Source organism: Lepisma saccharinum, chromosome 18, assembly GCF_977018435.1.
Source record: "Lepisma saccharinum chromosome 18, izLepSacc3.1, whole genome shotgun sequence".
Taxonomy (NCBI): domain Eukaryota; kingdom Metazoa; phylum Arthropoda; class Insecta; order Zygentoma; family Lepismatidae; genus Lepisma; species Lepisma saccharinum.
The window spans coordinates 47,802,652-47,815,961 of NC_139246.1; the positions used below are offsets into that span (position 1 = coordinate 47,802,652).

The window sequence follows — 13,310 nt, forward strand, 5'->3', positions numbered from 1 at the left end:
GGTAATTTTTTTAAATCCCGACATTCGGGACTGAAAAATTTGCAATTTCCCGACCAAGTCGGAAAATTTTCTGGACGGGAAATGTTCGAAATTTCCCGAAGCACTGGAAATCTCGAATTTTACAAGTCATTTTCATTTTCACTTTAAGTGATTGTTTTTGCATTTCTAGAATAAAAACTTACAACTTTCGATAAGTTCCAGAAACTTACAAGGCAGAAAACGTCGAGAATTAACGACTTTTTAAAGTAAAGAATCCAGCACACCCCTAATAAATAACGTTGAGTCGTTTACTGTTGATTATGTTATTTGAAGTCATACATGCTGCTGCTGTGAAGAGATAGATGTTGGTTGGTGATGCTGTATTTCCTGCAGTCTTTAACAATTTTGGTCCCATTTTATTTCCCTTTTTTTGTTTTTGTATCACTTAACATTGAAAATATTCTTTCCGTTTCCGCGTTAGAATGCGGCAATGTTAGCACTATTTTCGCGAGAGTGGAAATGTTTTCAAAAAGGAACTTGCCTTGAAAGTTTTTGGTAATCGATAACATGTTCCAAAATTCTGATGGAGATGTGTTAGTTAGTTCTTTTTTCTCCTCCTCGCTAAAGTATCCAGATAAACTAATTCATAAAATATAATTTACCAAGATTGAAAAAAGTACCTACGTTTTCCCTCATTTGGCAAAATCTGTCCCTACGTTCCTACGCGGGCGAAATTTAGTGAAAAGTCCCTATGCGGAGGGACATGTCCCTACGGTTGGCATCACTGCCGACACGTGCAGTATGAAGCGCCCTCTCGCGGCTGACAACTCACCCAACCCCCGATAAGCTGCAGGCGCTGTCGCGACAACTGAGGATAAAGCAGCGATGACTAATCTAAGATTAGATGTCAGAAATAAGGTGCCAGAAATATTTGTAATTGCGAGGGCACCTTTTCCTGCAATCCTTGCGACAAGTTAAGTGCTTATTTCAATTGTAATTGTAACTGTAATTGTGAAAAGTGGAAACATTAGAAGACAAGCGGTTTCTGTTACGGACTTCCTGTAATGCAATTTGCCGGGACCTGTTGCATGAAGAGTCCGCCGAACGGCCGACACGCTGGCGGTGAACGACTGAAATAACCTCCCTGTATAATCAGTATATTCACTTTACTTTCCACAGAATGCCCATAATGTTGAGAAGTTCAAATTGTGTTCTTACTGGGAAATCTCCTGCTGAGCTGGCTAAGATGAATGAGTGCCCTTATGATCCAGGTGGTTACTTTGTAGTGAAAGGTCAAGAAAAGGTATTTTTTACTTTCACCTTTTGATTTAGGTAGTGTGTTAATATAAATATGTATACAGTGGAACCCAAATTTTACATTCCTGGATTTTACATTTTCCCACATATTAAGTTTTTAAGCATGCTCCCCTGACAAATGTGACATGGAGGTTCCACTTTATACTGGTTTTGTTTTAAGTGGTAGGATATTTGAGGTGTGAAGATAGGCACCTTTTTTGATTTTTTTTCTGGAAAAAAACTGGAATTTTGGCTTTTTTGCAGTTTCATATTGCATGTATGTCCAGTACCATAAAATAGTTTTAAAACACACTTTTGCGTGTTTGTACCTCTCATGTCAAATTTAGATGTTGATGTTACAAAATGTGAAACAAATGTTAACATCAAACTATTAGATGTTTCAGGACAATTGAAAACCTTTACTAGTCACAACACACATGCAGAAGTACACCTACAGTTGAGACTGCTTTATACGTAACTCAGTTCTGCGTATACTGTTTCATACGTAAGTTACTGTAGGTTCCTGCAAAATATAATTTGAAAACATGTTAATTAAACCTTATTTTTATGTAATGCATTTTTTGCGTAAATCAGTGTTATACATACTAATTTTCATAAAATACAGTTGATTTGTACGTAACAGAGCTGCAACAGTGGCAGTTTCCAGTTACACGCTTGAACAGAAAGTAAATTTTATACGGGAAATGGACGCTAATCCACATAAAACTAAAACTGAAATAACTGCAGATTTAAGCATCGCTTATGCCACACTTTGGACAGTCAGTAGTAAAAGTAATGCTATTTTAGATGATTTTTTTTTAAAAAAATTGGGTACTAAAACTATAAAACTATAGTGCTCTACTGTAGTATTTCGGTATCAGTGTTCACTAATAAAGTGGCAAATGTAGTGTAAACTTTTAGATTCATTAATTTATAATCACTTTATGACAGAAATAATCTGTATTACGTATATCTTGTTCTTCAAAATAGATAAAATTGCAGTATTTTAATAATAATATGACATGGTATCTAAATCTGATTTGTAAGTAATTCTCAGTTATACGTAGTATTTTCTCTTCACCTTGACATACATATAACTCAGGTTCAACTGTATTACATGTATTTGTGTAAATCCTGCTTAAAGCTGCAAGTGGCATGTGTCTCATGGAAACCAAACTGCAGATGTAAATGCAACCTTTCGAATCCAAGCGAAACTACAAGCTGCATGTGTCGCTTGTCACTTGAACTTTGCCGTTTCTCATTGGTGTGCATCGTGTAGCCTTGGTCTTGTTAGTGCATGCACGAAGGATGCTTGATTTTTGCTTATATAGTTCGTAAAAATTTGTGTTTTTGTTATTAATTTTATGAATATAAAAATACAATTCCTGTAGCCTGGTTTTGTAAAATAAGCATCAAAACACAATTTCTTTTTGTAAGGAAAAACTGTTTTGTCTTGTTTAGATATTATATGGATGGACCGATCTGAAAATTTAACTGATGCTGATAACCAATATTCTACTCACCCGACATAAGATTGCAAATGTTTTACAGAACATGAACGATTCTTTAATGTCTTTATTTAATCTATGTAACCAGCTGATTGCAAAGAAAAAAGAACTCTGTATTTAACATTTACTTAAAAAATCAGGCTATATGAATTATACTTCTATATGTATTGATAACAATATTAACAAATATGTCAGAATTTTTCATTAAATTATAGGCTATTTTTAGCAATGTCAGAACAGTCAAGTTACAGTAAAACCTCGTTAATCCGGACCCCGATAAGCTGGACTTTACTTAATCCGAACAAGCAAAAAAAAGAAAAATAGCAGAAATCAAGGTTTTAAATGTGGCTAGAAGTCAACAATCGCATTCATCATATTGCTCCATAAGGGACTCCCCTTTCTTTAAGCCAACACAAATTTTTGAAGTCTTAACAACATTTAGCAACAAATTTGTAAAAAAACACAGCTCCTAGACTGTACTGTATAGTGTATTTTGGCCTATGCCCTTTAAATACACCATAATAATTATGTTTTGTTGCTATAAACGGAGTTTGAATGCATTTTCTACTGTTCTTTTAGGTTATTTCAGTTAATCCGGACTTTCGTTAAACCGGTCAATTCCCCCCCCCATTAGTCTGGATTAACGAAGTTTTACTGTATCAGCAATTTTACCAATACAACAATATCCTTATAATGCTTGATATTTTTAGAGTACTAATTAATCTGCCTTATTACTATTGCACATGAATTGAGTATTATAATATGAAAAGACCACCTATGCTGTATCTTTAATTTTCTCAATAAATAAATAAATAAATAGACAGTGAGAATAGCGAAGACAGCGTGGTCAACCAATTCTGTCAATTCATGTCTCCCCAATTACTTTTTATATCACAAACAATGTGACAGGTAAATGCTCTCGGTTATATCTGAAGTTCTGATCGACACATCATCACATCATATAACTCTGCCTGATAAGTATTAGCATACAATCAGAGTTCAAATAAATGTGTAGTACAGTAGGAAGCTACGGTTCCATGCTGAAAAGGTAATACTAGCTTACATTTTCCAAGGAAATGTAATTTGTTTTACTGAAACAGTATACATTTTATACATTAGAAAACAATCATAACTTATACATGAAATTGAAAGAAAATATGTCCTACACGTACTTCTCGAAGAACAATTAGTCTTTTTCATATATTTTTATAAGCAAGAATCCTACTTGACTATAAATTCCTTCATCCAGGTTTTCCAAAATTCTGCTCTTCAATTTTCAAAACTCAACATCTGGCTTAATCACGTTCAAATGTTTAATATGTATGTGTCACTTCATTTAACATTCCTCAAAGCATCTATTTGAGGTATTAGATCATTTGCAAGTGTGCTTCTTTGTGTAGATGAAAGCAGATATCAATTAACTGCTTCAAATTCAAATTATACATATTAGTGGCATTCTATAACTTTCCAAACTTTTTTAAAGATTATGCCATGATCAAAGTTCTTTCAAGATTCAGTTATGAGAAAAAAGGCTTCTGTCGGGTGATTCCCTTGCGAGAGGCCCCAAACTTTTGTCCATAAAACTGCCATTTACTTCAAGTTTGTCTTGAAATTTTGCATGCACATACCTTCAATAATGTAAAACAGGATCTAACCCCTCGCAATAGGTTTGGATTCTTCCAGTGACGTGCACTGAGGAGTAGCTAGTCTAGCAGAGATAGATTAATCAATCTCAGATCTATAATTACTTTCAAATCACAATATTTATTGTCTTGTTAAAACCACAGTTCATATGCAACACTTTCTTTTTCACGCGCTTCTCGTCCCTCGATGTGATCTGCGGGCAAACCTGGCCTAGCTCGCTCTTCTTCCGCCATACCAGTTCCAGGTAGAAACGGTCGCCCGAAGGAAAAGGGAAGATTTCTGCCTCTACCTCCCTTGTCCCCTCGCCCCCGCTTCAATGGTTGAAAGCCCGTGGTTTCAGGTCCCCCAGTCTATCTCCTATAGGACAGATAGGGGATTGGTTTCCCTTGATTCTTTGTAAATCCTCTAAAGAACTCAAGGAAAAATTTTCTGCAGTACTTACGTATGTTCTCTGTATTTACAGAACCTTATGGGATGTAGTTTTATTATTTATGAAATGGGAACGTGTTATGTGCAGACAATAATGTTATGCTTTCTTTCTCTTTTTTTTTTTTCCAAATATGGAATATATAATGATTAAATTACAAATATTTCTCAGGCTCTCTCTCCCTCTCGTTTTTGTAGTGTTTTATTTAAATATACTAATCTTTTGCCCTCCAACGGATGTATTTATTTGAGCAAGAGAACGCACGTTCATATTGTTGTTGGTTTGGTTTATTTTACTTCGCTTTTCTGCCACATTTGGTTATCACGAAAATGAGGATGAGTGATGATATGATGAAATTGATGAATGGACCTCGAACATTCCAGGCCGGGATTCGAACCTGTGATGAGCGTGCATTCTTGTTCCTGTGTTGTACTCTGCAGTGAATAATGAAATAATTTGAAATGAAAAATGTATCTCAGAACTCAAGAAACCAAATGAATATTATTGAAGAAACTACAAAAAGTGTGTTTTGTTACCTGTTTTGTTTCTGTGCATAAAGTGGACTTAAAACACCAAATCAACCAACCATGGGGGAGTGGTTATCACAGCATGCTACGACACCAGGAGTTCCGGGTTCGAACCCCGACCTGGGCATGGGTGTTCTTTGTGTTTATCCCTTCATTACTTTTATCGTATCTTCTTCGCAATTAACCAAATATGAGAAAGAAGCGGCGCTAAGTAACAAAAATCAAGTCAAATAATTGATTGATTGCTTGATTTGGTTTATTTTACTTCGCTTCTCCGCCACTTTTGGCTAATCGCGAAGATGATACAATTTAATTGATAAAGGGACACACTCAAAGAATACCCATGGTCAAGCCGAGATTCAAACCCAGGATCTCTGGCTTAGTAGTCAAATCAAATCTTTTTTTATTTTCGAATGGGGGTGAAGTTTACATGTACTTTTTTTAGTACTCATTCATCATTTTGCAATCTTTTCCTGACGTTCTATTTTTAGGAATACTGTGTCCTAAAGGGGGGAGGGGTATGACCCACACCAACCCCACGCCCTTGAGCATGCCACTGATTGCTACCCCAAGTGTCGACGTCACCGCATTTCACTGGACTCTTCCAATGACCTTAATTTGTTTTGTTCCGCGACAATGCATCTCGGTAGTGTTGGCTCAAATGTATAGGGATTACAATGTACACAATCGAAGAGCATGTGTTCCTCGTTCTTAAATACTGGCAAACTTGTTCATTTAAACTATGTCAAAGGACATTTCTGACTGAATTTCGTGTGAGACGTGTACCTTCAATGTGTTGTATCCAGAAGTTGGTAAGAAAGTTAGAGACAACGGGAAGTCTTGTCACACAGCATTCAGGAGGCTGGAAAATGTCTGAGGAGGAAAAACAGGATGTAAAGGAGCGATTACTGGCATCACCATCAAAATAATTACGAAGACTTTCCCAAGAAACTAATCTCCCATATTCCACGTGTCAAAAAGCTGCAAAAAGATCAAAACTACTTGCTTATTGTGGGTCATGTGTTCCATGAATTGCAACTGACAAACCATGAAAAACGTGTGCGGTTTTGTTTATGGTTTCAAAATTTTGTTAATCAGAATCCTGGGATTTTAGAGCTCACTTAGTTTATGGATGAAGCATGATTTTATCTGAGTGGCTATATAAACTCTCAAAACATGCATATATGGGCAGAAGAAAATCATCGTGCAATACATGAATAGCCTTTGCATACTCAGAAAATTGGAGTGTGGTGTGGAGGCCCTATTATTTTTAACAAACTGTTAACATTGAAGTCTACCTGGGAATATTCACTGAGTTTCTCAATCAGTTAAGAGATGATGAACTAACTGATAGATATTTCCAACAAGACATGTCACACTTCAAATGTCAGCATGAGAGAAATTAAATTTTTTTTTGGAGACCGAATTATCTCAAAAAATCTTTGGCCAACAAGATCTCCCGACCTCACCCCTACCTGACTTCTTTCTTTGGGGCTTATTGAAGGGAAATAAACACCGCACAATCACAGCCCTGAAAGAAGCTATACGTCAAGAGATTTAAGCCATTACTGACGCCACTTTAAGAAAAGTATTCCAGAATTTGGAGAGACATGTACAAGAGTGCTTGCATGTGGAAGGGGGCCATTTTCAGCATCGGATATGAGCAGATCGTGTTTTACATTGTTGAAGGAATGTGCATACACAATTTCAGTACAAACTTGAAGTAAATGGCAATTTTATAGACAAAAGTTTGGATCCTCTAGCAAGGGAATCACACTGTATATAGCTTTAGCAACCTATTTATGATTAAATTGCAAAGTATAATCTTTTAAGAACATTAATAATTGTACAAGTATGAAGCCATCACCAATTGCTACATTTGTGATTTGAGTGCTAAGTGCTTAACCTTCTTAATATTTGTGATTTAAATGTACATATTTGCTCTGAATCATCTATTTTGCAACGTATATAACAATATACTTATCTAGCAATTACAATTACCGTTTTTTTGCATGTTGTTACAAAGTAACAAGAATGACATCATATTTATATACAGAACAATCTTAAAGAGTTTATCTTTGTATATAAACCTTGATGTAATAAAAGCAAATGTACACAATTTCAATAAATTTAATTATAAATCTGAATGTTTCCTCTCTTGCTTCTTTGAAAGAACTCATATGTTGGATGTTTGAAGATTCGTTTTTTTGATTATCAGTAAAAAAATTCCTGTTAAAAACATGAATTCAAAATATTACACAATTTGATAATTTTGTCTTAATAGCTATACAAATTGTCTTTTCTAAACATCATGTTTATTAAAATTTTTACAAATAGTAATGTCAGACACATTTAATTGCATTATATGAATAAATTTGGAGGAATCATATGACCAAAACTATTATTATTGCACAAATGTGGAAGTCTGAACTTAGCCTAACCATTTCAAATCTTAATATGACAATGTATTAACTTTATTGTCATAATTATCAATCTAAGAAGCTAATCTCTGCCACTATCTACAATAGGCTGTTGAATGACAATAGATTATGGACAAAAATATTAATTGAGTTGGTGATTTAAGTCCACTTGATGCACAGTAAGGTAATCGGCACTGGACCTACAGTTTAAAGTGGGATCCGAACCACTATATGCCTTCACCATGTATTGAACCCTGGACCCTTTTATTACAAGGTCATGATGCTACGAGTATGCCTTTGGGGTGGTCCCAAGGACAAGCAGATATTTGTCGAACCTAGTTGTACGAGGGTTATTTTTTAAGCAAGGTCGGTTTTGCAATAAAAACGAAGTAAGTAAATGTTTTTTTTAAAAAAAACATTTATTTTCTGAATTTACGTACACTTCTCTATTTTTCTACATAATTTCCTTGCCGGTTTAAACATTTATCGTAACGAACTACGAGTTTTTGGATACCCTCCTCATAGAACTCTGCCATCTGTGATGATAGCCAGTTACTCATGGTCATTTCTAACTTCTTCATCAGTGTCTAAACGCTTGCCGCCCAGGAAGGTGTTCAGATGGCAGAAGAGGTGGTAGTCACTAGGTGCAACGTTTGGACTGTATGGCAGATGATCGAATACGTCCCAGTCAGAAGATTCGATCAGATCTTGAGTTTGAGCCACAGCATGTGCCCTTACATTGTCATGACTAAATGAATTGTCATGAATCATAACAACACTGGCTGACAGCATTCCACGCCATTTGTTCTGGATAGCTCGACGAAGTCTTTTTATGGTCTCACAGTAGGAAGCTGAGTTAAGTGTTGTTCCTTGAGGCAGAAAGTCCACTAACAAACACCCTGCCTGTCCCAAAACACAGTTGCCATGATCTTGCGCTTTGAAATTGTCTGTTTTGCTTTCACTTTGACCGGCGATGATGTGATGTGTTGACCATCCGCCATACAGTCCAAACGTTGCACCTAGTGACTACCACCTCTTCTGCTACTTGAACACCTTCCTGGGCGGTAAGCGTTTAGACACTGATGAAGAAGTTAGAAATGACCATGAGTAACTGGCTATCATCACAGACGGCAGAGTTCTATGAGGAGGGTATCCAAAAAGTCGTAGATCATTATGATAAATGTTTAAACCGGCAAGGAAATTATGTAGAAAAATAGAGAAGTGTACGTAAATTCAGAAAATAAATGTTCTTTTTTAAAAAACATTTACTTACTTCGTTTTTTTGCAAAATGGACCTTACTTAAAAAATAACCCTCGTACATAGCTGTTGCTCTTATTTCATGCTGGTTCACTAAGTGTCATTTGAGTTTGTGGTCAAATTTTCATTAATTAGTTGCTAGTTATCATATTCTGTGGTAGCAAAGTTGATAGGGCCTGTCTGTGATCTGTTTTTTACAGTTCGACGGTTCTGGATAACCTCAAGAGTTTCTTATATTCTATATGTCTACCACACTTTTGGTGTAAGGGGTGGCCCTTTCTCAATACACCCAAATACCAACCTCACTTCCACAAATGTACTTCCTGGACTGCATTTTGCAGACTAACGAGGCTCAACCATCTGAACCGATGGCCGGTATAATCCTCCATGGAATTTGTGTTGTATTGTATGCTTTTCCATATGTGTTTGTCCCTTCATCTATTTCATCGTATCACCATTCAACCTTATCTTTGCAGTTAGCCAAAAGTGGCAGAAACGCAAATCAAAACAGATCATTCATTCATTCATTCTTTGTCTGCCATACTTGGATAAAAATGTAGCTTATAAAGAAAATGCAAATTTCAAGCATGGAAACATTGAGAATATGTTAACCTTTAGTGAACGAATGAGAAAAGATCTCCACTTGCTATATACCAGTTTAGGACAGATGGAAAGCTGGCTTCCCGCCACCACATGGGAGCAATTAATATGCCATTTCTGGAAAATTACACCGTTTTGTCTTTTTGTTATGATAGTATACATATGAAGGTATGACATACTCAAATTACAAAACAGTATGTCCATTGTTACTACTATTAACAAGCAGAGTTTGAAATAGTCATTTTTTCCCCTAGTCGGTACAGTGTCTGACTGCCATGCCGTAGACCTGAATTCAATTCCTTGTGTAGGTGATCTAAGGTTGGAATTTTTCAGGCCTTGTCCGCACATAAAGTGCCTCTGGGGCTCACCCAGCCTCAAATCTATGGGTACCTGGTGGCAACTCTTGGGAAGGGAGTTAAAAGCAGCCGTAGTATTGTGCTGCTGATCAGATAACCTCGAAAATTTGCCAAGATCAAGAATGCATGGGGCCTTACCCCCCACGTTTGATAAATATGCCTTCATGGCACGGTGCTATATGCACATGGAACTTAACCTTCCCTCTGAATACTAGATTGATTTGATGTATCACATCACCCTTTCATCAATTCAATATCGCGGACCCTTGCTTGATACACACAACTATGGTCCCCCTGGGCTTAACATGTTTCTATCATGACAAATTTGTACCCAGCATAATTCCTTTGCATTTTATATGGGGTGTTAAGGGACTTTTACTCGCCCTAGTACATTGTAATAAGGCCTTTATTAGTCACATAGCTATACATATTATTTATTTATTATTTTCTGATCCTATTGCAGTGCCAGGGCCACCTCGATTGCACAGTGGTAGCATCGTCGCCTTGTAATCAAGTGGTCCCAGGTTCGATATCCAGTGAAGGCACCTAGTGGTTTGGATCGCACTTTAAGCTGTAGGTCCAGTCCTGATTAGTTGTACTGTGCGTAAAGTGCACTCAAGACACCAAATCAGTCAGTCAATCAATCAATAATTGCAGTGCCAGTTTGATTTTTCATACGTTTTAGAGTGTAGCATGGTGTACCAAATATATTTTTTCATGATTTTTGGCAGACATGGTTTGAGATTTTCAAGGTCATGTGACATTTTCTTTTCATCAATGGTATGCTTGTTAAATATCATTGGAAAGCTTGTCAGATTCCCTGCACAATAAACTTTTATTTCAGCTTCCTAGGTCAAATAGGAGCAGAGTTACAGCACATTTAATATAGCTAAACGAGCTCAGATAGGAAATTTCTGCAAAATTGACCTTGAATAATTTTACAATTACAAGACACACAAGACCCAAAATTTTCAGTTACTAAGTTCCATGGATAGTTTCCACTCCCCAAATTTCGTGAAAATCTGAGATGGTGAGGTTGTGTGCTCTTTTGATTTCGCATGGAATAACTCTACTGCTCTTCGTACATTATTATTTTTTTCATGAAGAAATATCAGCCTATATTTCAATGCAGGTAGAAGGAATGTTATTATTTTTTACTCTAGTAGTATGAGTCTGATTTCAATGAAACTTTGCATAGTTGCAGAAATGAACCACTCTATATACTACATTTTTCATTCACTTTGGGCTATTCTGGTGGCTACAGGCACAGGCAAGTATTGATAAAAAAAGTTGAATTTTTTCTTCATTTAACTTTCATTATATTGGGAGGTACAATGTATAAACTTTACCTTTGCTAAAACCCCTGTTATTCCGGAAAAGAAAAAGGGATTAGTTCTCGAGCTATTATTATTTTTATGTACATCCTAGCAAGTTTGAAAATCACATGCTTGAATAGTTCCCATTCTAGGAGGTCATCCCATGTGAATGGAAGGCCTGTCCGTCAAAGGTTAAAGTTCACCGCTGATCCGATAACCATTGCCAGACACTTAGTGATTCCCACTGATACTGAAACTTTATAGTTGTTAGTATTCAAAGTAGTTCAGAATATTTAAAAATCTTAATTCAGGTGTGTTTTCCGTTGGAATTATATCATAGCAGCTAACATAGTTTTGCTTCAAAATATTCATAATATTGTATGAGAAAATCATTTAATACATTTCTCCCAGTAATGTTGTTGCAAAAGTTATATTAATTTTGCAGAATTTCCAGTATATTTAGGTTCTGCGAAAGTATTATGTGACATTCTGGTGACCACTAGTTCAAAGTTCATAACATCAACACTATGTAAACACAGACAGTTACAAAGAATTGTAAAAACTTAGTGATGATGATGCCTTGATGTATTGAGAAAGGCCTGAGTACTTAAATCAATAGACAATGTAAGAACGAAGTTTAAGTGTCTTATGGATTTAAATTCGTCAAAGAGCATTTTTATTTTTGGGAAATTTCATGTACACTCCGGACAAAAAAATTGTCACACCCAGATAGAACATACACTTTTTTTCTCAGCCAAACAGATCGCATCCTGATAGAAGTACAGTGGGTCACTAAACAGCAACCTCTGTGATAAGGCTGGAACAGTTACCTCGAGAGATTATGAGCTTTAGTCGTGTGCAAGTAGTTCGTGATATGGGTCGCAAGTCAGACGTGACAGAGTGGCAAAAAGGTGCCATTGTGTTTGGGTATGCACATGTACATAAAGTGAATGAAGTGGCCCAGTTTGTTGGTGTGTCAGAGCGGACAATCTAGAGCATTGTTTTTCAACCTATGGGCCTCAACCCACTGCTGGGTCTCGAGTGGGCATGTAGTGGGTCGCGAAGAGTCGGCCTCAAAAATTTATTTACTGCATCTTAAGAGCCTATTACATTTAAATGACTTAACTTATATTGCTTTAACAATTTAAATTTAATCCGTGCGTACATAGTCTAAACACTACATTTCTCTTATTCGCGCTCTACCATTACTATTCACCGGCATCTCTCCGATGGTTAACTCAAGGGAATTGGATATCTATTGTTTTCGTTTCGGTCGCAACAACGAATTATCGGTGTCACATGTATGTCGACTTAAGGTGTCGCTTGATATTTCCAACCGTCATTCGGATGAGGCATTATAGTTGCTCATGTTTTTCTCCACCTCATATTTCTGTAAGAAGGAATTTTCATCTCTGATTCAAGTGAAAAACAAATACAGAGATACACTTGATGTCCACTCAGATTTACGACTTAAGTTAACCACCATTGAACCCGCTTATGCGGAAAATGCAATCTGAACCATCACATTAGTTCGGCGAGGTTTTTTTTTTCTTCAATTTCAGCATGTGTGTTTAGTTAGATGTTAGTCTAGAGTAAATTCGTCTTTTAAATTACGTATTTACTTTTCTGAAATGAAGTGTGTGTAATTTGTTTAAGCAAGCCTAAAAGGGGGCTTCTTAAAGTACTCAATATTAGCAAAAATATGATTATAAACTGGGTGCACACCCCTACAAGTAATTCTGCCAGTGCTCATGCTTATGGGTTCCATGAATGTAATATCCACAAGGTGGATTGCGACTGAAATAGGTTGAGAACCACTCGTCTAGAAGTTCAACTAGGAGTGGTGTACCTCGCAAGTAACTCATCATAACTGTTGCTGAAAAAATGCTTATGACTGACAGGGATCATCGTCGTGTTGTTTGTCTTGTAGCTGCAGATCAGTTTCAAAGTTACCAGAAATTACTCCAAACCATACTTCC

The 13,310-nt window shown here is 36.4% G+C and overlaps 1 protein-coding gene across 1 annotated transcript in view; it reads left to right on the forward strand.

The window, feature by feature from the left end:
• The window catches only part of Polr3B (RNA polymerase III subunit RpIII128), a 127,091-nt gene that overhangs the window by 22,721 nt on the left and 91,060 nt on the right, over positions 1 to 13,310 (forward strand). Inside the window, exon 4 of the mRNA XM_083140491.1 lies at positions 1,159 to 1,282. Coding sequence (XP_082996617.1) covers positions 1,159 to 1,282 — 124 coding nt within the window. The remainder of the gene's footprint in view (positions 1 to 1,158; positions 1,283 to 13,310) is intronic.